The sequence below is a fragment of the Arachis stenosperma genome, chromosome 3 (genome assembly GCF_014773155.1).
Source record: "Arachis stenosperma cultivar V10309 chromosome 3, arast.V10309.gnm1.PFL2, whole genome shotgun sequence".
NCBI classification, from domain to species: Eukaryota; Viridiplantae; Streptophyta; class Magnoliopsida; order Fabales; family Fabaceae; genus Arachis; species Arachis stenosperma.
In genome coordinates, this window is record NC_080379.1 from 12502103 (window position 1) to 12529791 (window position 27689).

The window sequence follows — 27689 nt, forward strand, 5'->3', positions numbered from 1 at the left end:
TTTGAAGGTTTGAACATCCACTCTCAGCTTGCTCAGCTTTTGAGGAGGAAAGAATTTATCCAAGAAGGCAGTGACCAGCTTATCCCAGGAGTCCAGGCTATCCTTAGGTTGTGAATCCAACCAGACTCTAGCTCTGTCTCTTACAGCAAAAGGGAAAAGCATGAATCTGTAGACTTCAGGATCAACTCCATTCGTCTTTACAGTCTCACAGATCTGCAAGAACTCAGTTAAAGACTGGTAAGGATCTTCAGATGGAAGTCCATAAAACTTGCAGTTTTGTTGCATTAAGGCAACTAGTTGAGGCTTAAGCTCAAAGTTATTGGCTCCAATGGCAGGAATGGAGATGCTTCTTCCATCAAACTTGGACGTTGGTTTTGTGAAGTCACCAAGCATTCTCCTTGCATTATTATTATTATTTTCTTCTGCCATCTCTTTCTCTTGTTCGAAAATTTCAAGAAGGTCTCTTCTGGATTGTTGCAATTTAGCTTCTTTTAATTTTCTCTTCAGAGTCCTTTCAGGTTCTGGATCAATTTCAACAAGAGTGCCTTTATCCCTGTTCCTGCTCATATGAAAGAGAAGAAAACAAGAAAAGAAGAGGAATCCTCTATGTCACAGTATAGAGATTCCTTTATGTTAGTAGAAAAAGAAAGGGGTAGAAGGATGAAGAAGAATGGAAAAAAAAAAGAAACACAACTGTGAGGATGGCAGGGATGTGAGATGAGATGTTAGGATATGAATGAAGAGAGGTGAAGAAAAGTGTTAGTAATTAAATAATTAAATAGAAGAAGAGAAGAGAAGAGGAGAGAAATTCGAAATTAATTTTTGAAAAAGAGTTAGTGATTTTCGAAAATTAGAGATAAAATGTAATTAAAATTAAAACATGAAACAATTAATTAATTAAAAAGAGTTTTTGAAAAAGAGAGAGATATTTTCGAAAATTAGAGAGGGAAAAGTAGTTAGGTGGTTTTGAAAAAGATAAGAAACAAACAAAAAGTTAGTTAGTTGATTGAAAAAGATTTGAAATCAAAATTGAAAAAGATAAGAAGATAGCAAGTTAGATAAGATATTTTGAAATCAAATTTTGAAAAAGATAAAATTTTTGAAAAAGATAAAATAAAAGATAAAAAGATATATTTGAAAAAGATATTTTGAAAAAGATTTAATTTTTAAAAATTACTTAACTAACAAGAAACTACAAGATAAGTTTCTAGAACTTAAAGATTGAACCTTTCTTAACAAGAAAGTAACAAACTTCAAATTTTTGAACCAATCACATTATTTGTTAGCTAATTTTCGAAAATTAGATGTAAAGATAAGAAAAAGATTTTGAAAATATTTTGAAAAAGATTTTTGAAATTTTCGAAAAATAAAAAAAAATGAAAAAGATATGATTTTTTGAAAAAGATTTTGAAAAGATAAGATTTAAAATTTGAAATTTTGACTTGACTTGTAAGAAACAACTGATTTTGAAAATTTTTGACCAAGTCAATCCCAAAATTTCGAAATTTTGGAGGGAAATAAGGAAAATATATTTTTGATTTTTAAATTTTTAAAGAAAAACACAAAAATGACCCAAAACATGAAAACTTTGGATCAAGACACAAGATGCATGCAAGAATGCTATGAATGTCAAGATGAACACCAAGAACACTATGAAGATCATGATGAACGTCAAGAACATAATTTTGAAAAATTTTTGATGCAAAGAAAACATGCAAGACACCAAACTTAGAAATCTTTAATGCATGGAAAATATGAATGCAAGAATGCACATGAAAAACAACAAACAACACAAAACAAGAAATCATCAAGATCAAACAAGAGGACTTATCAAGAACAACTTGAAGATCATGAAGAACACTATGAATGCATGGGATTTTCGAAAAAATGCAAGAAAAATTTTTAAAGTATGCAATTGACACCAAACTTAAAAATTGACTAAAGACTCAAACAAGAAACATAAAATAATTTTTTATTTTTATGATTTTCTAATTTTTTTGTATTTTTATTAATTTTTTTTTCGAAAAACATTTTTGGAAAAACGAAAAATAAAAGAAAAATTTTGAAAAAGATTTTTTTGAAAAGAAAATTACCTAATCTGAGCAACAAGATGAACCGTCAGTTGTCCATACTCGAACAATCCCCGGCAACGGCGCCAAAAACTTGGTGGACGAAATTGTGATAATCATTATATGTTTCTTGGATTTTGAATGAATATACTCTTAGGGCACTGTTTATTTTCACAACTCCGTTCAACTAACCAGCAAGTGTACTGGGTCGTCCAAGTAATAACCTTACGTGAGTAAGGGTCGAATCCACAGAGATTGTTGGTATGAAGCAAGCTATGGTCACCTTGCAAATCTCAGTTAGGCAGATTAAAAAGTTATGGGTTCAAAGATGGAAATAAAGATTAGAAATAATAAAAAGGATAGAAATACTTATGTAGATTCATTGGTAGGAATTTCAGATAAGCGGAATGGAGATGCTGTAGAGCTCTCGGACGCCTGCTCTCCTATTCCTCCTACTCAATCCTTCTTAATCCTTTCCATGGCAAGCTTTGTATAGGGGTTCACCATCAACTGTGGCTACTTTCATCCTCTCGGGGAAATATCCTATGCGGCTGTCACTCGCACAGCTAACCAGTCTGGAGGCATCACCCATGGTTGATGGCTACATCCCATCCTCGCAGTGAAAGCTAATGCTCACGCACTCTGTCACAGTACGGCCAATCACCGGTTGGTTCCCTCCCCTACTGGAATAGAATCCATTGATTCTTTTGCGTTGTCACTACGCCCAGCAGGTTACAGGTTTGAAGCACGTCACAGTCATTCATTACCGGAATCCTACTCGGACACCACAGACAAGGTAGACTTTCCGGATTCCCAGGATCCTACTCGGAACACCACAGACAAGGTTGGACTTTCCGGATCCTCATAAATGCCGCCATCTATCTAGCTTATACCACGAAGATTCTGTTGGGGAATCTAAGAGATACACATTCAAGCTTCTTTGCATGTAGAACGGAAGTGGTTGTCAATCACGCGCGTTCATAAGTGAGAATAATGATGAGGGTTATCTAACTCATCACATTCATCATGTTCTTGGGTACGAATGAATATCTTGGAATAAGAATAAAAGAGGAATTGAATAAAAGAAAGTAGAACTTCATTAATCTTTGAGGTACAGCAGAGCTCCACACCCTTAATCTATGGTGTGCAGAAACTCCACCGTTGAAAATACATAAGTAAAAGAGGTTCAGGCATGGCCGAATGGCCAGCCCTCTCCATGATCAAGTGACCGAATGAATAATGAGTTTAGAGTGGTCAAAAGATGTCTAATACAATAGATAAATGTCCTATATATACTAGACTAGCTACTAGGGTTTACATGAGTAAGTAATTGATGCATAAATCCACTTCCGGGGCCCACTTGGTGTGTGCTTGGGCTGAGCTTGATCAATCCACGAGCTAAGGCATTTCTTGGCGTTGAACTTTGAGTTATGACGTGTTTTGGGCGTTCAACTCCGGATCATGACGTTTTTCTGGCGTTTAACTCCAGACAGCAGCATGAACTTGGCGTTTAACGCCAAGTTACGTCGTCATTCTTCGAATAAAGCATGGACTATTATATATTGCTGGAAAGCCCTGAATGTCTACTTTCCAAAGCCGTTGAGAGCGCGCCAATTGAAGTTTTGTAGCTCCAGAAAATCCATTTCGAGTGCAGGGAGGTCAGAATCCAACAGCATCAGCAGTCCTTTTGTCAGCCTTTTTCAGAGTTTTGCTCAAATCCCTCAATTTCAGTAAGAATTTACCTGAAATCACAGAAAAACACACAAACTCATAGTAAAGTCCAGAAATGTGAATTTAACATAAAAACTAATGAAAACATCCCTAAAAGTAGCTTAAACTTACTAAAAACTATATAAAAACAATGCCAAAAAGCGTATAAATTATCCGCTCATCAGTACCACATATTTTCCTTCCTCTTGGATGCTAGGCATACCTACAAAATGAGCTCAAGTGACCTTAGGTATCCAAATCTTCTTGGATCCTTTCACGTTAAACCATCTCCTATGTCCCAAATCATTGTAATAAAAAACAACTTTGTAAACTTTATCACCAATCATTCTTTCACAAAAAAAAAACACTGAACGGGAAAATGACTGTTTCGGTTGCATAGCCTACAAAACCTTGGAGTTGCTGTTTTGTTAAAGTAGGTGGGATCTTGAAACCTTATGTCATTAGATGAAGAAGCTCTATTTTTAAAAGAAGGTTTCTAATCAGATTTATAAAACTCCAAACCAGCTTTATCAAAGAGTGGTTTTTGACTAGTCAGTATTTGATAAGTCATTTTCAAGACTTTTAACCTTTTTCAGCAACTCTTCATTTTCCTTGAAACAGTTTACATATGCAACTACCGAATGATCACTTTTGCAACTTCTAAGTTGAGCTTTCAACTGCTTATTTTCTTCCACAAGATCACAAGCAGTTTCGGCCTCCCTTAGCTTTTCTTTGAGAAAATTATTTTCAGCTTTAAGAATGGTAATTTGTTGTTCAAGATCTTGATTATCAAGGAGAAAACATCTTATTTTTTCAGAGAGGTGATCTATCATAAGATGAAGGTCTTCAGTGTCAGGGTTTTGAAAGAATACCTGATCTATATGATTTGCCATGAGACAAGGCTGTGACTTGGTCTCAGATTCTTCATCACCGTCTGAATCTTTTTCCAAGTCTTCCCATGATGCCATCAGACCCTTCTTCTTCTCCCCTTTTTTTCTTCTCCTCATTCTTTAACTTGGGACAATCAAATTTGAAGTGCCCCATTTTCTTGCAGTTGTAATAAGTTAATTTGCTAAGGTCTTTCTTCATTTTCCTTGAGTTGTCACCTTTGCCTTTGAACTTCACCATTTTCCTGAATTTTTTGGCAAACAACACAAATTCATTTTCAGAGGAGTTATCACTGGATTCATCATCCAGGGGGTTAGTCACAGAAGAAAAAGCAATTCCTTTCTTTTTTGAATCTTTTTTCAAATAAGTATTTTCAAAAGCAAGAAGGTTTCCTCTTAAATCATCAAAAGTCATGGAATCAAGACTACTGCTCTCAGAAATAATTAAAACTTTTGTTTTTCACTCTTTAATGAGACATCTCAACATTCTTCTCACAAGCACAGAATCAGAATGTGTTATTCTCATAGCATCCAAGCCAATAATGATGGTGTTGAACCGTTCGAACAGTTCATCAATGGATTCTCCTTCCTTCATTGCAAACATTTCGTACTCTCTGTTTAACATGTCTATCCGAGTCTTCTTTACAATGGTGGTTCCCTTATGAGTGATTTGCAGTTTGTCCCAGATTTTCTTTACCGTTGTGCATCGTGACACCCGTCGGTATTCCTCGAAGCTGATAGCACAGTTGAGCAGATTTACAGCTTTAGCATTTAGCTCAACCTTCTTTCTATCTTCCTCGATCCAGCTAGCTTCTGGTTTAAGTGTGACTACTCCTTCAGAACTTGTGTTGGTTGGAAATTGAGGACTTTCTAGGATGGTCTTCCAAAGCCTGTAGTCTACTGCTTGCACAAAGATCTTCATTCTCTCCTTCCAATAGGTATAGTTTTTTCCATTGAAAAGAGGCGGTCTGTTGCTTGACTGTCCTTCTGTAAGATTGTAGGACACCAGATTTGAGCCACTACTTTTTGCCATGTGGATCTTTTCTCCAAGCTGTAAAGCTTGATCCCTTTGAGACCAAGCTCTGATACCAATTGATGGTTTTCAGTGGCTAAGAGAAGGAGGGGTTGAATCTTAGCCCCCTTTTTATCAATTACACTTTCTGGTCTTTGAAGAGACTTTTTTATTTTTGTCTCGTCCCTAGCCACGAGACTTTTATTTTTGTCTCGTCACTTGGCACGAGATATTTTTGGTTTTAGCCCCTGTGCAGTAGAAACAGAAATGGAGTAGAAGAGAGAGAAAGTTACACCCAGATATATCCTAGTTCAGCTGCTAAGTGCAGTGCAGCTTACATCCAGTCTCCATCACAACAATGATAGAATTTCATTATAATCATCTGATTACAAGCTGTAAAGTGCTAACCTAACTTACAAGGGGATTCCCACAGAATCATAAAACACAACACAGATGTACAAAGGAATTCTAAGGACATCTATAGCTTTTTCTTTTAATTTTGCACTCTCTGCCTTTTTCCGCTCTATGGTTTTTTCATACAAACTTCACTGTTTGCCTTTTTTCATGAGACTCAAGACATGACAAAATTAAAGAGAAAAATTACAAAACAGAATACATTGAAGGAGAAGAAAATCTATAAGCTTAGGTAGCTATGAGAATTCTGTGCCTTGCACTCTCACTGCTTACTTCTAACTCCTTGAATCAAATCGTGACTGTTCACCCCTTTTATAGAGAGGAGAAGCCTTCACAGTTGAAACAAAAACAAAGCTTAACTTCCTTTTCTTCACCCATAACCGGTTCGGCCAAAGAAAGAGAAGAGGTAACCCATGCAAAACCCAACATGCAAATACCTCTAGTTCTTCCTTGGTCATCACTCTTCATCAATCCGAGCGCTCCATCCTTGGCTTGTTCTCCAAGATAGAATTCTGGCCCTTGATGCTTAATGATGATGATGTCTTCATCTTCTCCAATCTCTGCCTCTTCCATCACGTAGCCACCCTAGCTACCTTCTGTGGTGGTTAAGCAGAATCAGAGACAAGCCATCCCTCCAAGGATCTCCATCTTGCTGGCCGAATCTTCCTCAACCATTTTTGGTATGAAGAAGTCAAGATCTCATCATAAAATCTTACTACAAGTGAATGAGAATCTTAGCTACAGCATACTTTTCTTTTTCTTTTTCGTGCCATCATTGTGATGGTTTTGTAACTTGCCTTTCCTTCTTTTTGGTAGCTCAAAGTAGCTTCCATGGTTTGCTATGTAAGGACCGAAGAAGAGAAGGAAAGAGATGAGAGAGAAGAAAGTATGAAGAAAAGCAATCAAGTATGTTTGAATAAATTAATTAAAGTGAGTTGTTTTTACTTCCCTTAGATGGAGTAGCGTGTAGCATTGATAATCACCATCAAATCAAGTTGACAATTTCTCTCTCATAGTTCCCATGCAATAAATGATAATTGAATAAATTTGAAATCCATCACATGGTAAAATGCTTGGATCCGTTGGAAGCAATTTTTGTTTTCTTCTTTGCTTGGTTTCGGATCAAGCATGAGAAATATTCATCAAAATTAAAATTGGGCTTGGTAGCAATAACATTTAATCTGGCCCAATAATATTTTGACAAAGCCAAAAAAAATTAGGCTTATGGTAATGTTTGAATTTTGGCCCAATTTATCACAAATTGCTTCAGCCACATAATATAGGAAACATTCAACAAGGCTGAATATAAATTTTGAGTTGGGCTTGCAATATTTCTTTTATTTTTCGGCCCATTATATAATCCTGCATCACAAAATTATTAATTAATCACATGTTACATGAAAATCAAAATTAATAATTTTGTAATTAATTATTTTAATAATGTTTGTTCATCATCAAATTAAATTTGAGTTTTTTAAACTCATCAGTTGACTATTAGCTCATCAGTATTTAATATTAACATCATTTAGTTTAGTTGATGGTTGATTACTTTTATCAAAATTAATAATTTTTAAAAAATTATTTTGCTAATAACATTTTTCGAGTCTTATTTTGTTAGGGACTAAATTTTTTGGGTACCATTTTAATATTTACTTCTTTTTGAATTGAGAAACCATAGAGTTTTTTTTAATAAACTATACTCATTCATCGATCATGAGATTAGAATAATATTACACACAATATATACTTTTTAAACTAATTAATTATATCGTGTTATTGACCTAACAAAATATGAGGTAAGCGTCATATTTTATAGAAGGAATTGTTATTACATTCGATTTAACAAATATAGAGATAGCGAATATTATAAATATATAGCCTAATCTCAAAGAAAATCAACGTGTATTTTTATGAATAAAAAGGTATCATCACATATAATTAATATTAGCTGATATCAGAGGAAGAATTAGTCTAATTTACCCCCTGTCATGTACAAAACCATGTTAAGCTTAGATATATTAAATTTCTATATATAGTCTAGAATAATAACTTAACAAAATAAATTGAATAAAAACAATAATTTTAAAAAATATACAAAATCATTGAACCAAATAATTTGGAAACTAGTAGGATTATTGAGTCAAAGGGACTCATTTTTCCTTAGGGAAGTGTTGAGTAGGATTCAATTATTGCCTTGCATATGAAATATATATATCCAAGGCTCCAAGCTAACTGTTCACCCATTGAAGTAGTATCTGTAAAATTAAAAAAGAAAAAAAAATAGTTATGAATGCATACCAAATTTAATTTGAGAGAATAATGTGTTAGAGTACTACTTATGGAATCCTCCTTTCTAAATTGGTTAAATGCTTCCGCACATGGAGGGGTCGTTTTGCAGTCGTTTATAATAATTCTTTGATTAAATAATGAATGGCCAGCAGGTGATGGGAGACCAATTAATAGTAATATTTAAGGCTATCAATCTACTCTCTTTCCTTTAAATTAAATATTTTCGAAGCAACCGAGTTCAAAACCTATTAGAATTGTCTCTTTGATTACAAGAATATAATAATAAGACAAATATTAAAAATAAGATATAAAAAGTAAATTATAAAAATTTAATTTATTATTATTATTTTTTTATACAAAAATTTTAAGAAAAAAATATAATAATAAAAGATATAATTATAAAAAATTAATAAAAATAATAAAAAATAAAAAATAATTGTATTTTTTATTAGTATTTTTATATTTTTTATGACAAAAAAACACATAATATTTTAATTTAATATCTTTAAATATAATATCTATATTCGTATTTTATCTGTTAAACATAATTTTGTATTTCTATATTTTTATCTCAATATATATCTTGTGTCTATAAACAAACGCTGAAACGCAGTCTTACATAACTCATTTAAATTTAAAATTCATGTCTGATCTCTCATTTTTTTAAAATAAAAAAATTAAATGTATAAATTATTTGTTGTTATTTATGAAAAGAAATTAAAGGGTATATTTTATTGGTCGGAGTTAATCGTTAAATCAATATTTTTTTCTAACAGTTATTTTGTCAAAAACTGAAACTTCTAGACACCAAAATAATAGTTGAGAGAGGAATATTTTTGTTATATTCTACGAATTAAACAATATTTTTAGGCCACTAGGGTACAAAGAGGATATTATTTTTTAATTTTTTGTTTAGAAGTTCTGTTGTGACTCTTACCTGCTGTTGGAATAAACTATCGAGGGATAGTAGATTATAAGTATTGTATTAATCATTAGCATATTCTTAGAATAATATATCTAATTGGTTATTTTGTGCGTCATTGAAGAAGTCGTTTGTAGGAGACTGATGTTCAAGGGAATTATTCAGACACAATATATATAGGATCTACACATCAGAATATCAGAATTAGTCATTTTAATTTGCAGATTGCCTTCTTTTTGCCAATTTATATTTAATAAACTTTTAGTCAACAAATTAAATATGATGAAATCATGACATATTATTTGTTGGATGGTCGGATAAATCACCTAAATAAATCATTTTAAAAGATTTTACGTAAATATTCTGATAGATTTATATTCTTTCTTAAATCATAATAGTCCAATACGATTTATACAATTATATGTCATGTTAAATTGCTAAATTCTCCAATAAATCATCACCTTAAATCAAATTAAATCGTGTTTGGATATGGCGATTTATCCCATGTGATACTAACTCGTAACTTGATACAATTTATTAGTATTAAGAGTGAATCATTTAACGTATATTTCTATTTAAATGCTTGAAACTGTTATAGTTTTATAAAAGATACTTACTAAATCGTAACACAAATCAACATTTGACATGAAAATTGTAAATGATCCATTTAGATAAAGACGTTTAAAATGTTTTTCTTTAAAGATATTTTTAAATAATTAAAATTTAATACATATAATTGATTAAACTATGTTATTTTTATCAAAATTAGATCAGATAAATTGATTTAGCCAAAAAATCGATAAACTATATTTTAAATCGGTCTAAATTAATAATTTTTTATAAAAAATTATATAATATTTTTATTATAAAAAATGACAAGAATATTATATATATATATATATATATATATATATATATATATTAAAAACCCTAAATTCTAACTCTTTTTTTGTCGTTATAGGGTTAGAATTTAGGATTTTTAAAAGTAAAAAAATATATATATATAATAAAAATATTTTAGTTATTTTTTATAAAAAAATATTAATTTAAATCGGTTCAAAATTTGGTTCATCGATTTTTTGATCAAATCAATTTGTCTGATCTAATTTTGACAAAAATAATATAGTTTAATCAATTATTCAAACATCTTTAAAAAAAGACGTTTTAAGCATTTTTATCGAAATGTCTCCCAATTGTAAATTGTGTTATTCTGTAATGTTTTACATAAAAAAAAATAAAAAAATATAATCAAAATAGAAATCAGGATATTTACATAAAATTTTCTCCCAAACAATTTATTTAGGTGATTTACTCTAAAAATGTCACAATTTGTTTATTATTTTTATTTATAATGATAAAATAATAAATCAAGAATGAGTTAAAAGATGTAAGCAATCAAAATATTTCTCGAACAGTAACACACTAGCATGCTCTTCTGTTTGCATGATGTCTTTTATTTATTAAAAAACGTTATGGTAATTGCTAATTAAGGTTTCTTTTGAGAAAAAAGGGAAGAAAATAAAGTAGTTCGTTATTTCTGTTGCGAATATGTATATTATACATTATTTTTGTCAGAAGTAATGATGGTGATTGGTGATATAATAGCGTGATTTTAAAAAAGAAAAATAGAAAATAGAAAAGTTTTGCTTAGGAGGTAACCGGCTTAACACGTTTCAAGAACCCAACGACTTGCACTTGCACATAAACAATTTTTTCCCTATGAATATAGTTGGGTGTGTCATTGTCTTTGTTTTTTTTATTATTGATTTCTTTCCCATTTTTTTGAAAAGGCATCGGATACCTGAGGAATTTTTTTTTCAAAATAAAAATTTATAACTAAAATAAAAGCTAATGTTTTTAATTACTTATGACAAACTATTAAGAGTTTATCATATACTAGCCAAAAGCCCAATTAGATAGGCTTATATTGTTATATTTTTTAAATTTGATTTTAATCATTAAATGAAAATTATTTATAATCTCGCTAGGAAGTCAATGGAATATTTATACAATATGTACAATGAGCTATTTATTTGGTCTAATATGAGTTAAAAAATGAACATGCAGGATAAAATACTACTAATTTCTCAAACACAATACTATCCAGAATAATCATCCGGGTATTAGGGATAATAAGTATCTGATATCCTACTAAATCGAACATCCCTAAATCTCTATTGTACACATTGTATAGATACTCTATTGGCTCTCTATACTTCCTCAATTATTTATTACATGGCTCAATTTTATGGATATGGAAAGTTTGTGTGTACTATTCCCAGATGCTGAGTTATGGCGTACAAGACAAAAATGTGGGACAGATTTTTCTGAGCCAAAGGTAGAACAACTTGGACCATACGAGTTCTTTGGAAATGAAATTTTGCTTCACAAATCGCATGGTCCGATTTGCAGCTGATGGAATTTGAAATCTGAAACACGCAACTCGGACCCTTCGTTTTGCTTGTTCTGGCTAAATTTGTTGAGCAAAACGCAACTTGGACCGTCCATTTTCAGGAACACAATTTGCAAGATTCGAATTCTGGTTCCTCTGATCCCACAACGAGGTGAAACACCTCTCCTCCTCATATGCGAGTCCAACACCTCTTTTCCTTTCATATTCAAATTAAAAAAAGGGTATTTTTTTGTGTGTATACTACTATTATAATGTATTTAATTGTGTCAAATTTAAGATAAAGTTAATATATATAAGAATGTAATTTTAACTTACTTTTACATTTTAAAAATGTATTATTTATTCTCTCTATCATTGTTTAAAAGAGATTATGGAAATGCTTGACTAGTAGTTGCCATCTCTAGCTTAATGTATTCATAAAATAAAAGAATGTGTATTGAACTATACGGTAATTTCCTTTTTACAATTTAGTATGAATAATTTTATCATTAAAAACCATTTTAAATTATACAAACTTTTTATAGAATCTATTACAAGATGTGAAGTTGAATCTAATGACTAGATTAACTAGGGAGATGACCATATAAAAAGATATTAATATAGGGAATATATGTATGTACAAGATGCATCTATGTATATATAGATATATATCGATCAATATATGTGTATTATTAATAATAAACTATAAAAATAGTGTAACGGTAAATATATAGGTACATCTGCCAACGGCTATAGCTTAAATGGTATAGTCTTCTCAAACTCACTTAAAGATTGCGAGTTCAAATTTCCCTATCTTTGGTATATATATATATAAGTACATCTGCTATTTAATTATGATTTAATTATTCTATTATCACTATAAGAAAAACGTTAAATATCGTTAGATTTAGCGTTGGACATTAGCAGCAGATTTACTAGCGGATTTATCGACAAATTTTATAATAAATTTGTTGCATAAAAATGTTCTTGTCAGATTCAATTTTACGACGGTAAATTTGCTAATAATAATCGTAAGAAAAAGAGAAAAAATTGGTGCAAAGATTACCATAGGATTTTTCGACGAATAAATCCGTCGGTAACCCAAATTAGTGTAACGCTGCGTTTTGGTCACTCGCATAGTATTACCATCGAATTTATCCACTGGTAAATCCTACGATAATCTTGTCTTAAATTCGAATCGTGAGTCTTCGATCTCCTCCTCATTTTTAAATTTCACTCTCTCTAACCTAGTCCTTCTCTCTCTCTCTCTCTCTCTCTCTCTCTCTCTCTCTCTCTCTCTCTCTCTCTCTCTCTCTCTCTCTCTCTCTCTCTCTCTCTCTCTCTCTCCAAACCATCTCTGACAACCGCCTCCTCCGCTAACATCGGTTACCGTCAACAGCGTCTAAAGATTGTGTGGACTCGGTTGGTGCTCCTTGCATCACGTTGGTCACTCTATCACCAGCATCTTTGCCGCTCAGCCACTGCTGTCGCCGCCGTTACTGCCGCCATTGCTCCTTGTGTCGCCGAAGCTGCTCCTTCTTTCCTTCAGATAAATTGTCATTCTCCCTCTTTTTTTTGAAGTAAAAAAGCTCCACACAACAAGGTGGAGCACAGAAAACCAGCATATAACAACGGACTACTCAAAACATAAACCACCCCTAGTTATCTTCGGCATAGCCATCAACAACCAAAGGATTCACCACCATTCCACTAATCAGATAGCATAAAGGACCTGGTTATGATGTCCACCATGCTTGAGCCTTGATTCTTGAAGAACCTATCATTTCGCTCTAGTCAAATTGTCCAGATAACAGCAAAAAAGCCAATCAACCACTTCTTCCTCTCATCCTTTTTTGCTGCGACATTCGTCCAACTCTCAAAATGTTGCTTTAGTGTATCTGGCATGATCCATGTTCTTTGAAGAGCGAATAGCCAAGCACACCACACCTGTCAAAAAATCTCACAACTAACAAATAGATGAAAAGCAGACTCTACAGACGAAAAACAGATAAAAACCTCACACCATGTCCTTCTCCCTCTTTCTATTATTTTTTACAATTTATTTGAAAAAAATCCTATTAGCTTATTGTTGTTGTGTGTTGCATCGATTTCTTTAATTGTGCTGGGTCTAGTATTGTTTATGAGTAATTTATCGATGCCGATGCATTATCTCAAATTTTGTACATTTGTTCGATGGGTTTTTTTTTAACTCCGCCTATGTTATACTTGCGGTACATAGTCGGTCCCAAGCCCGGATAAAGGAGGAGGGTTGTGTTAGATCTTTGGTAACTAACATAAAAATATAGCCGAACCCCCATGACATGAATCAAAGACATTATTGCGCTAAAGCTAGGTCGTTGCCCGGAAGCAACGTGCCGTATGGCTCGAGTACGGTGTCAAAGCAAGAGCCGCTGCATCGGTATCCGGATGTAGTATTAAATGAGCAAGAGTTCTCGCGTTTTCGTGAATGGATGAGGGTAAATAAGCTAGTTCACAAAGTAAAAGGTAAAGATCGAAGCGACAGAAGGTTGAGATTTGGGACATGGAACATAGGCACTCTAATAGAAAAGTCCATGGAGGTGGTGGACACCATGACAAGGAGGAAGATTAATATTATGTGCCTACAAGAAACGAAATGGGTTGGTGCAAAGGCTAGGGAGTTGGATACTTCTGATTTCAAACTTTGGTATACAGGAAAAGTGAAGAATAGGAATGGGGTTGGAATAATTGTGGATAAGCAGTGGAAGAAGGTCGTAGTGGATGTCAAGAGGGTGGGAGATCGGATCATCTCTATCAAACTTGTGGTGGAGGGAGGTGCTTTCCATGTGATTACCGCCTATGCACCGCAAGTGGGTTCGGACGAACAATACAAGATAAGGTTTTGGGAGGATCTAGAGAGTTTGGTTCAAGGCATACCTTTGAAAGATAAGATTTTCTTAGGAGGAGATTTAAATGGCCATGTTGGGAGAGAAGTAACTGGATATGGGAGTATTCACGGAGGCCATGGTTTTGGGGTGATCAATACTGAGGGTAAAACTATTTTGGACTTTTCCTCAACCTTTGATCTTCTCATCGCAAATACATGTTTTAAAAAGAGAGACGAACATCTTATAACCTATAAGAGTGGCATGACAAGCTCTCAAATCGACTTCTTCTTGTTGAGGAGAGTCAACCAAAAATTTTGTATTAACTGTAAAATTATCCCGGGAGAGAGTTTGACAACACATAGGGGTGTTCAAAACCGATCTAAACCGAGCAAAACCGACCAACCGAACCAAACAAACCGAAAACCGAAAAAAACCGAAAAATTGACATTTTGCTGTTTTTTGCGGTTCGGTTTTCGGTTTTAATAGTGAAAACTCGAACCGAACCGAACCGAACCGGTAACTTAAAAAACCCTAAATATAAAACCCCCCAACCCCAAGTAGCCGCCACTCCCACACTCAGCAACCCAGCCCTAGTCTCCAGTCTCCACTCCCCAACTCTCTCCACTCTCCCCTCGAGTCTTCGACCATTCCACTGCGCCGAAAACTCCTCCTCCCACACTCCACAGAGCCGTTGTCCTCTCAGCCATTGACGTCACCAAATAGCACCCTCTCGGTGACCCTTCCTCGTCAGTCTTCACGCTTCCCTCTTCTTGCTTCTCGGCGCGGTCCTTCCTCTTCCGACCTTCCTCATCGCGCTTCCCTCACCTTGGTAGGGCTCTGTCTGTTCCTCACTTCCTCGTCGTCCTCCACGCCCAGTAGCGGCATCTCCTCCAAGCAGCAGGAGCTGGGTCGTCCTCCACGAACATCATTCTTCGTTTCTTCCAGGACTTAAAGAGGAGTCACCAACATTTGATTCCATTCAATTCACCCTTCACAAACCCTAATTTTCAACCAGGTAAGTTCCACCTAGTTTTCTTTTTTTTTTCCTTTCAGCATGCTCTTCTAATATCGAACCCTAGGGTTTATCACACATAGAATTTGACAATTCGATTCATGCTGCGTTGAAGAAATCATGTAATTTGGCTTTTAATGTTTTTTCTGTTAAAATAATTGTTCGATTGGTTGTTTATTATATATCATGCTAATTATGAGTGGGATTATGCCATGTTTGATCATTGTATTTTGTGTAGATTGTATGTCAAAGAAAATTTTATGGCTTCAATGGTTATGCACTTATGCCTGTGATTTTGGTAATTTGACCTGAAGCATTAGTTCAAATAATTTAGTTGAAATAAAATGCAGAAATTTACCTTTGTTACTTTTGAAGCAAAAATTTGCTGGAAGTTCTGTGTAATTTGTGAATCTGTGAATTGCATAATTGTGTTTTTATGATTCTGGTTTTAGCTATTTTTGTCTTTGTTTATGTCTCTGAACTTGTGAATTTGTGATGCTATGACATGTCTTGTTTTGTTTGGCTAATTTTTCTTTTTTTTACCTTTTAAATAGTATTAGCTTCCTAATTTGATTAGTTTTGTTTATTCTAGTTTTAGTTTTGTCTTTGTTTATTCTTTTTTGTTTATCACTGATGGGCAGAGTGAGCATGAAAGATGGCACCAACTCTACCTCGGACTTTTTGATGGAATTCTTGGTAGCAGCTTGACTTGTCAGAGTTGCTCATCCCAGGTATAGAAGGCTTTCAATGCAGTTCTCTTAACTTTACTGTTAATTGTGTGTACACTTTATGTATTGTCATACAGTTTTGATTTGACATTGTTGCATTAAGAGGAGAAAGGTTCCAAGGTAATCGAAATGGCAAAAATAGGAGAAATGTTAGAATTAACTAATTGGGTTTTGTACGATGACATGGGATAGATTTGAGAAGCTAAGAAAATACTCAGTTGTAGCTCTATCTAAAATAATGGTACTCCTAACCTTTATTTCTAATGTAAACATTTTCTCGTATATGTCTGAAATTATAATATAATTTCAAACTGTATATTTGTTTGTTTTGCAGATCTCAATTAACTTAAAACAATTTGATTATTTGCCTCTTTCACCTGTGCTTAATGGTTCCACACTGGTGAGTTTCAAAAATTTGGCACCAATTATATTGTTGTTTTAATTTCAATGTTATTTCTTGGGGAATTGAAATTCTGAAGCAGCTAAGTATTGCTCGATTTCCAAGGGTATGTGTTCCATTTCTTTGATCAAGTAGACATACTTATTCAATGATAGAGTTAGTTTTGGATCTCCTAATTGCTTGAAATGTTTGGATCTCTGGTTGCAGATTTATGCATTTTGTTGAAAAGAGTTCATATAAATAACTTTGGAGAACCTATCAAATTGCAGGTATTTTTAATGTTCAGTGAATCATGATGTTTATGGGTTAGAAGAAATATCCTTTCCTATTGTTTCAATCTGCAGAAATTTACAGGATACAAAAACAAAAAAAAAGCATATAAATGGTCATGAAAGAGTTTGTGTTATGATGATGGATTGATGCTGCACCAGTCTTCCAAATGAATCTACAAGCATTAGATCTCCGACTGCATTGCCTGCAGCTGTGCCAGCTCCTCAGAGCTCCTTGTAGAAACACTGGAAATTTATATTTTAATTTTTGTTGTGTTGACTATTGAATTTTTAAACTTCGTTAATTGTTGTATGTTAATTTCTTTTGTTGTTGAATTTTATTAGATCAAGACTTTGTTAGTTATTGTGAATTTCTGTTTGTTGATTTTAAAGTTATGACTTTGTGAAATAGTATAGTAGTATTTTTTTTTGAATTGATTGAAAAACCGAACAAACCGAACCAAACCAAACCGAATTTAATTGGTTTGGTTTGGTTCGGATGGTTTTAGTAAAAAAAACCGAACCAAACCGAACCGCATGTTAATTAAATAATTGGATCGGATGACTTTTCTCTAAAAAACCGAACCAAACCGCACCGCGAACACCCCTAACAACACAACATAGGGTGCTCGTCATAGATTTTCGCGTTGAGCAAAAGTTGAGGAAAAGACATCATACGAAGAATCCAAGGACGAGGTGGTGGCGGATGAAAGGTGAGGAACAAAAAAGCTTCCTAAGACGGGTAGGAGAAGAGGCAAAGTGGGATGGGAATAGAAGCGCGGAAGAGATGTGGAGGGAGATGACAGAAGTTATTAGAAGAATAACAAAAGAAAATTTTGGTGAATCTAAAGGAATAGGACCAAGAGACAAGGAGTTCTGGTGGTGGAATGCGAGTATACAAGAAAAGATAAAGATAAAAAGGGAATGCTTTAAAGAGTGGTCGTTATGCCACAATGCAGATAACTGAGAAAAATATAAGGCGGCTAAGAAAGAGACAAAAGTGGCTGTAAGTGAAGCAAGAACAAGAGCATATGAGGGTCTCTACTAGTCTTTGGGCACGAAAGAAGGAGAAAAATGTATATATAGAATCGCAAAGAGCCGGAAAAGAAGAACGAGAGATTTGGATCAGGTTAAGTGCATTAAGGATAAGGATGGAGAGGTGTTGGCTCAAGAGGAGAAGATTAATGAAAGGTGGAAGAGTTACTTTTACGAGTTATTTAATGAGGGACAGAAGACTCTTCCGAGCCTTGGTCGATTATGCACAAGGGAAGAAGATCAAAACTTTGACTACTATCGAAGGATTCGAGACTTCGAGGTAAAAGAGGCTCTAAAGCAGATGAAAAATGGCAGGGCAGTAGGACCTGATAATATCCCGATTGAGGTTTGGAAGGGTCTTGGAAAAAAAAGGCATCAACTGGTTAACCAAGCTTTTTAATGAGATTTTAAGGTCAAAGAAGATGCCTGATGAGTGGAGAAAGAGTACCTTGGTACCTATCTACAAGAATAAGGGAGATATACAAAGTTGCGAAAATTATAGAGGGATTAAGCTTATGAGTCATACTATGAAGTTATGGGAAAGGGTGATAGAACGGAGGTTGAGAAAAGAGACACAAGTAACAGATAACCAATTTGAATTTATGCCAGGCAGATCTACCACTGAAGCGATATACCTATTAAGAAGGATGATGGAGAGGCATCGTAGTAATAAAAGGGATCTACATATGGTGTTTATTTATTTGGAAAAAGCGTATGATAAAGTATCAAGGGAGGTCTTATAGAAGGTTTTAGAAAAGAGGAGAGTAAGGATCGCATATATTCGGACAATTAAAGACATGTATGATGGGCCACAACTAGTGTGAAGACTCAAGGTGGTGTGACAGAGGAATTTTCTATTGGTATAGGATTGCACTAGGGATCATCCTTAAGTCCATACCTTTTCACATTAGTCTTGGAAGTACTCATAGAACACATCTAAGAGCCTGTGCCATGGTGCATGTTTTTTGCCGATGATATCGTCTTTATGGGAGAGTCAAGGGAAGACCTAAATAAGAAGTTGAAGTTATGGAGAGAAGTTTTAGAAGTGTATGGTCTGCGCATAAGTCGTAGCAAGACGAAATATATGGAATGTAAGTTCAGTTTGAAAAGGGAAAACCCCAATATAGAGATGAAGATTGGAGAAAATATCCTACGAAAAGTTAAAAGTTTTAAGTATCTTGGGTGCATCATACAGGATAATGGAGAGATTGAACAGGATGTAAATCATAGGATCCAAGCAGGTTGGTCAAAATGGCAAAGTGCATCTGGTTTTATATGCGACAAAAAAGTTCCTCTAAAACTTAAAGGTAAACTCTATCGCACCGCTATAAGACCGGCTATGCTGTATGGTACGGAGTGTTGGGCGGCTAAAGGGGAGCACGAACAAAAGCTGAGTGTGGCAGAGATGAAGATGTTGAGATGGATAAGTGGTCATACGCGATTGGATAAAATAAGGAATGAAGATATAAGGAAGAGAGTTGGAGTAGCACTCATTGTGGAAAAGATGGTTGAATCGCGTCTCAGGTGGTTTGGACATGTGAGAAGAAGACCGATAGAATATCCAGTCAGGAGGGTGGATGAGATGGAAGATGGACAAAGGGCGAAAGGCAGAGGAAGACCTAAGAAGACTACCGAGATCTACATGTAAATGGTATCTCTGTAGACATGTTACATGACAGAGCACAATGACGTTGTTTGATTCATGTAGCCAACCCCACTTAGTGGGACAAGGCTTTGTTGTTGTTTGTTGTTTGTTTGTTCGTTCGATGGGTTTTTTTTATTCAATTACTGTACGAGTGAGAACAAAGGAAGAATTTGATGTTTGGAAATTATGCATTTAATTTTTAGTTTTCTTAGCTTCTTATAATAAATAGGACCAAGCCTTATTTTTTTAGATTGTTTTTCCTGAACTGAGCAATTCCTTTACTTTTTTTTTTTTTTTATAGCTTTTATGCAGCTTAAGTTTAGTTACTAGTATATATTTTGATGGACGATAATAGTATATACGGATAAAATATATGCTCCTTCATCAAGGGAGCGTGTCCAGTATTTTTATGATACGGTAGTGTTTTCCTTCTCTCAGCATTGTCATTGTAAGAAGCTTGATTATTACTGAGTAGGGTTTTATTTTCTGAATCTTTTATTATTTATCAAGAAAAATATTTCATGAATCTAGTTACTTATATTTAGCTTATTTGTGTTATCTTAATATAATGTATTTGTATAATAAGTTTAGATCTTATTTATGTTATCTTAATATAATGTATTTTTATAATATTATAGTTTATAATGTATTATTTCTTGTTATTTGATGTTAGGTTTTTGCATGTCAAGCGTTCAATTATATGTCTCCATATTTATTATGTATTTTAAATTGTATATTGTAACTATCATGTGATTTAGGATGTTTGATTTTGTTTAAAATTATTATTTAAAATTATTGTTATTTAAAATTGGATCGGATGGATCGAATGGTTTAAAAAATATTAAAATTCAAATTTATCAGCGAATTTATCGTGTTATCATTTAATTATTTGTAAATAGCATGTTATGGTCGGATTCACCGAGGAATAAACATAACGGTTAAAATTATCCGTAGATTTTTTTCGATGGTAATTAACAGTAGATGAAAAATTTGACGATAAATAATTACCAGTGAAATTTATACCGTCGAATTTTTTCTGCCACTAAATCTAATGATAAACAGATTATCAGCGTATTTTTTAATAAATCTGGTGGTATTCAATGAATTTCTTGTAATATATTAAAATGATGAAGATGATAGAAGAAAGAAAGAAAGATGAGAGAAAAGAAAAGAGAAAAAATTTCTATTGAATTATTATTGTTAACTAAGTACACCCTTAGGTAGCGTTTAGTAGAGACCGAGACGGAAAGACTGAGACTGAGAGACAGTGACTAAGAGATAGAGATTGATATAAATCTCAATATTTTGTTTGGTACAAAATGAGAGACAGAAATTGAAATAAGAATGAAATTCTAATTTAATTTGCGGAAAGGGTAAAATTAAAATTAATTAATTGAAATAAGGGTATTTTAGGTATAAAATGTTATTAAAGTTTCAGTCTCCATCTCTAAAAATTTTAGTCCCCTGTATTCCTACTTTTTGGAGGTACTGAAATACTAAAAATTTGGAGACTGAGACAAAAATTTTAGTACCAATCTCTAAACCAATAAATATGATGCTGAATCTCAATCTCTCAATTTCTATCTCAATATCTCAAAACAAACATTACCTTATATATCAATGCTCAGAACTTAACTACATCTCTTAACAAAATTGATTCAGACAGACTAACCTTCTAAAAAACTTGTAACTAACTTTTAATAAAGGAAAATTTTTTAACTGAACTTAAATTTTACTAACTAAATTTTATATTCATAATATCTGTTATTTTTTATAGTTTTACTAAATTTATTGGAACTCAATTAAAAAATAAAAATTTAATTAAAAACTTAATAAAATTATAAAAATGAATAGACTAATTAAATTTTTAAATATTTATTGGTCTAATTATTGAATTACAATATTTTACTATAAGAGGATCAGTTATGGTTAATTTTTATAATAAAAATTGAACATAAACAAGAATATACTCAAATAGTTTTGTATTCATTTACATTTCTAACATATAAAATATTATACGTTTAAAAAAGAATGCCAAACAATCTATACAAATTTTATAGACGTAACCATCATAATAACACATGTACGAACTTGAAATCCAATAAGCAGAACATTTTGGACAAGATCAGATTATACCAGTGAAGACCACAATCAAATTTAAAGCGTTTGGGACTCCTTATGCATGGTTTTCAAATGCATACAGATATTTAGGATTTTGGAATTTAAACACAGGAGATTCATAAATAATTATCTCTAACAATTCACACAAAAGTCTCTGATCTTTTTGGATTTATATAAATTTTGCATATGTTTTATTTATACTAAATTTTTTTTCACAAAAAATTCATAAATAATTATCTCTACTAACAATTCACACAAAAATCTCTCATATTTTTGAATTTATATAAATTTTACATATGTTTTATTTATCTTTTTATTTATACTGAAATTTTTTTGAAGTTAATGAAAATTAAATTTTAAACTGTTGATCATATAAAAATTTTTGATATTATATCATAAGTGTGTAAAACATAATGTTATATTTAAGATTTATGACTCATCATACTATTTTTGTTTAAAAATAATCCATAACTCATCGTATTATTCTCATTTAAAAATAAAAAAATTATTATGTATATATTAAAATTTAATTATAATTTAAATATAAATATATATAATTTAATTTTTTAATATATATTTTATATTTTAATATATATTCTATATTAGTGATTGATTTTAATAGCTAATTTAGTATGTAATTAACATAATTGAAAAAAAATTTACAACGACCTTTATACTATATATAGTTATTGCAATCTGACACGTCAAATAATACATGTGAAATAAAGATTGATGACCTACTTAATTAAACCTTATGAATTATGACCCACCTGGTTCATTCTACTTCATACTATACACCAACTCTCTCTGGCTTTTTCTACTTGAACTCATCACCATTATCATCAAGAATAGTTTTCTTTCTATCTTCTCCATCTTGCAATAATTTTTCATAGAATCCATATACATTTAGTTTATTTCAATATTTGTTGGAATAGACCATCCGCCTATTTTCCTGGTTATTATTAATTCAAATATAATCTTCTATATATTTACTATCCTTAATGTTATTAACTTTTTTTTTTTAATATAACAAGGCGAATGCTAACGTTATGAAAAAAAAAGTAGAGAGTGAAATTCTCCTTAAGCTTTAACTTTTATAATCTTATTAGCTAGTTTTTCTTTTAAATTTAAATTATTAATATAAAAATATAACAAATTGAAAATTAAGATTTGTTTAATTAAAAAAAAATGAGTACAACATTTTTTTAATTACTTAAAGCTAAAGAGCGTTTAAAGCTACTTTGTCTAACAATATATAGAGTGATTAGGTATCCATATGGAGAAAATTAAAGCTGAAAACACTATCTAATTTAGCATTTTCTCATAAATAAATTAATAAATCAAAATTAAATCACAAGCTTGATATATATAACCGAAAAAACAAATATTATATAGCAACATGCTATATTGCTATCATCAACAATTGGTCGTGTAGCACAAATTATCACATCATTGTTATATCATCCCATGTATGTATACAGGTATCTTTCTTCAGCCATATATATAAAAAAACCTACTCAATGTACACAACACACACAAGAAAAAAAAAAAGAGGTTGAGAGAGAGAAGAAAAGAGAAGAGAGGTTATGTTATCACAGAGAAAGTAGAAATTCACATGCAGTTATTTTTATAAAAAGTAGTTAATTGAAAATAGTTAAATAATTTGATATGTTTGACTAAATTATTATTTAATAATTCTCAATTAACAACTTTGTACAAAGAAGCCTGCATATGAGTTTTGCCATAGAAACTATTTGGCATCTATCCCAAATAATTAACCAACATGGAGAAAGGAACAACACAGAGACCCCTCTTCTTCAAATCTGTTGTGCACTCAATACTCTTATTCCCATTCAAATTTACCTCCTCATTATTATTATCATCATATCTCTGCAACTCTGAATTATGCTCTGATGATGATTTGAATTCCTTTTCCTAGCATATCATGATCATCATATCAAATGAGAAATTAAAAGCATTCTTAATTATCAGGATTATATAGTCCAGGTAGGTCAACTTACCATACAAGTAGAACCATCAATAATCTTGCTTGAAATAATTTCAGTTGAATTCAACTCCCTTACCTACACATAATCATTATAGATATTATAGTGTAAAAATAAATAAAAACAAGAGAAATAAATAAATAAATAAATAAATACCTTGGGGCTATTGACTGGGGAGCTAGCAGTGTCCTCCAAAGGATCATCATGAGAAATCTGTTTGGCTCGTTTAATCGCTTTCTTGAAACATAGTTTTTTTGGTGCAGCATCTACTACTGAATAATCATGATGATGATGATGAGAGAATTTGTTGTTCCATGCAGCAGCAGCAGAAGAAGCAGCATCTGAGAGCAAAGAGGATCCACCATCACAGTAACTGTTCTTATTATTGTTTTCTTCTTCTTCTATGCTTCTTGATGAGAAATCTTCAAAATAAGAGGTCCATCCACTTTCCTCATCTTCATCATCATCATTAGTTATTATTTCTTGGCCTTTTTTGCCTCTCGAAGAAGATGAATCATCCATTGATTCTTCACAACAATTCTCGTGTTTGGATTTGGTATTTAAGAAAGAGGTGCGGTTGTGGAAACGTTTCGTAGACGGATTTATATTATACCCAAAGTGATATATATATTTTTTTAACTTTCATTTATCATTAATTTAAAAAAAATATTAAAAAATCATCAAAATTTATTATTTTTGACCATCAATTAGATATTAATATTTAAAAGTATGGAATAAAATAAATTATTAAATTACTAAACTAAAAAAATTAAATTAATAATTAAGTGATAATAAAAAATAAAAAATTTTGATAACTCCTAATATTTCTTTTAATTTAATAATCATAACTATTTATTATATATAAAACTTAAAATTAAGATGCCAAAAATGTCATGTGTATAAAAAAATTTAATTATTAAATTAATCATCATATATTTATATATTTAATTTATTTTTAATATATTTTATATTTTAATATATAATTTATATTATAATTGATTTAATAATTAATTATATATATATATATAAATATATATATATATATATATAACCTAATTATTAAAATATTGACACATTATCTTAACTAATTTAGTTAAATATCTTAAGTTATTTTATAATTTTTATCTTTTACATGTAAATTATTCCTTTGAATAATTTAATAAATTTTTTTAATAAGTGTCTAATATAGAAGAATGGAAGATGAATGAAAAGATGACATTGAGCCACCTCAATATGATGAGAAAGGCAAAGGCATACTAGAGTTTAGAGAATCTTTTGGGGTGGGCCATAGTCTGTTGAGGACGTTAAAGCGACGGTTGAAACTTGAAACATCCCAAATTAAAGAGAGAACGTGCATAGAAAAACAAAACAATTCTCTAGACTTTAAGCCGGGAGGAGTTGACCTTATTGCTGTGCTGCCTTCAACACCTTTTTTTGAAAAAAAAAATTATATATAGAATAAACTACCATTTAACATACGGTGAATGCTAAAAAGTAGTGTTTATTTATTAAGAAAAAGTTAAAAATTAATATTTAATTTAAAAGATATAAAAATAAATTATTTTTAAAAATTTAAAATTTATCACAAAAAATAAGTTAGACAACAATTAATAAACACTATAGAATTTCCTTTAACATTAACATAAATGTCCGTAAAAATAAAATTTTGATAATAAGTTCTAGGTGAAAATTTAGATACAGTCGACTTTATGTGAAGTTGATAACTAAAAACTATTAGATGATTTGACTAAATTTTTATCTAACAACTCTCAACTATTAACTTAACGTTAATTTAATTACACCTAAGTTATTCTAGCTAAGTTGCAACAGGTTGATCAAATCAATCAAATTGAAAACTAATGGCCGTAGCGAATCGGACAACCAAAAAAATTACCTCCTCCAAAAATTGACCCAGAACTGTTAAACTAGTGGGAAACAAGTCGATCCAATTTAATAGAGACACAACCGATATTTTAAAAGATGCTTTAAATAATATTGTTTTGAAAATTAAAGAAAAATATATGAAAATTTAAATTTTGATTCTCCCTCAGCTCTCTCTTTTTAGTCTTTCTGTTGAACAACGACTAAATTCTCATTTTAGTCCATGAGATTTACGCGATTACTTATTTTGATCTCCGAAATTTAAAATTACACATACTGGTCCTCCAGATTCAAGTTTGGGCACCATATGGTCTCTCGACTCTTTTCGGTGATGATTAGACAAATGGAGTGTTGAAATGATACTCTTCCTGTCACGTTGGACGCTGTAACGACTAGTTGATGTGGCAAGAGTTGTATTTGTATCCAATTTAGTCCCCCCTTGTTAAAATTTTGTTATTATAACTTAGATAAATAATAAGATAATTAGGGTTTCAGAGACTAAATTGGATACAAATACAACTCTTGCCACGTCAGCTAGCCGTTGCAGCATCCAACGTGGTAGGGAGGGTATCATCTTAGCACTTCGTTTGTCTTATCATCCCTGAAAATAGTCTAGGGACCACATTGGTGCCCGAACTTGAATCTGAAAGACCAATATAGGTAATTTTGAATTTTGAAGACCAAAATGAGTAATCGCGTGAATCTCAGGGACCAAAATGGGGATTTAGTCGTTGAACAACGCACAACGCTGAGAAGAGAAATACTCGAACGCAGTAAAGAAAAAGCTTCCATCTGGTCGACGTCCTCTAAAAAATAATCTGATTTTTCTAATAATATTAAGTAATAAAGAAAAATACTCCAACGCAGTAAAGAAAAAGCCTCCATCTGGTCAACGTCCTCTAAAAAATAGTCTGATTTTTCTAATAATATTAAGTAGCATTTGGAAGAGAAACCGAGATTAAGACTAAGAGACAGAGATCGAAATAAATTTTAAAATTGTGTTTGTTATAAAATAGAAGACAGAGACTGAAATAAGAATAAAGTTAAATGGTAAAGTTGGAATTAATTAATTGAAATAAGATATTTTAGACATAAAATGTTATTAAAGTTTCAGTCTCCGTCTTTAAAAATTTCAGTTTCTTGTATTCTCACTATTTGGAAGTACTGAAATATTGAAATTTTGGGATAAAGACTGAAATTTTAGTACCAATCTCTGAATCAATAAACATGATACTGAGTTTTAATTTTTCAGTTTTCGTCCCAATACCTCAAAATAAATGCTACCTTAAAGACTTAGTAAGTGAGTATTATAATTTATTTTCTGATAATTTATTAAAATGATTTTAATTTTTAACTTGTTAAAAACGTGTTGTATATTTTATTTGATGATATTGATGCTGATTTTTAAGTGATGATGATAGTAGTACTAGTAATACGCCTTATTATACATCACTTGATTCTTTTGGTCCAATCAGTAGAAATGAAAGTAAAGATGATTTTAAGTTTTTACAAATTTTAATGATTAATGAATAATTTTATGTCAACATTTTATTGGTTGTATTTTTTATTTGACTTTAAAGTTTGTATTTAAATAAAATTATAACATTATAATTGATGTAATACTTTAAATTTAGATGATATTTTAAAATTTATAATAAACTATAATTTATTTTAATATATTTATTTATTATTTGATTATAAAATAATTATTTTAATTGAGTCACAGTTGAATCAGTTATATTCATCTTATATTCATCTTATACCTAAAAGAATTACATTCATCTTATATTCATCAAAGATAAATTTCAGTTAATAAAATTATTCATACGTAAAATTTTATTGATTCTATTAAAATCACTAAATTTTTAAATTATCTTCCTTTTCATCTTCTTCAACTTCTTGAAACGCTCCTTCAATTCCTGAATACCGAAAAAAAAAATCAATTTGAACAATTCAACAATTCATGAACAATAACAATAATTTAGTGTCTCCTTCCTCTTCAAGAAAAAAACACACTTTGTGTTCGTGTT

The 27689-nt window shown here is 31.7% G+C and overlaps 1 protein-coding gene and 2 long non-coding RNA genes across 4 annotated transcripts; 2 read left to right on the forward strand and 1 right to left on the reverse strand.

Moving 5' to 3' along the window:
• The first annotated feature begins 15349 nt into the window (after positions 1-15349).
• LOC130970432 (uncharacterized) lies at positions 15350-16663 on the forward strand. The gene is made up of 3 exons (XR_009082064.1): positions 15350-15577; positions 16216-16305; positions 16637-16663. It is a non-coding gene; the product is annotated as an uncharacterized LOC130970432 (long non-coding RNA).
• Positions 16664-16668: 5 nt separating this feature from the next.
• On the forward strand, positions 16669-16972 carry LOC130970431 (uncharacterized). 2 transcript variants are annotated; one of them, XR_009082062.1, is made up of 2 exons: positions 16669-16702; positions 16910-16972. It is a non-coding gene; the product is annotated as an uncharacterized LOC130970431 (long non-coding RNA). The 2 variants fall into 2 exon arrangements; XR_009082063.1 differs by lacking the exon at positions 16669-16702 and adding an exon at positions 16794-16808.
• Positions 16973-23204: 6232 nt separating this feature from the next.
• Positions 23205-24360, reverse strand: LOC130969479 (vascular-related unknown protein 1-like). The gene is made up of 3 exons (XM_057895218.1): positions 23935-24360; positions 23794-23856; positions 23205-23707 (listed from the first exon to the last, which is right to left on the reverse strand). Exons 1-3 carry the CDS (start codon positions 24298-24300, stop codon positions 23534-23536), a joined length of 603 nt encoding a protein of 200 aa, XP_057751201.1. The 5' UTR covers positions 24301-24360; the 3' UTR covers positions 23205-23533.
• Between the last annotated feature and the right edge of the window lie 3329 nt (positions 24361-27689).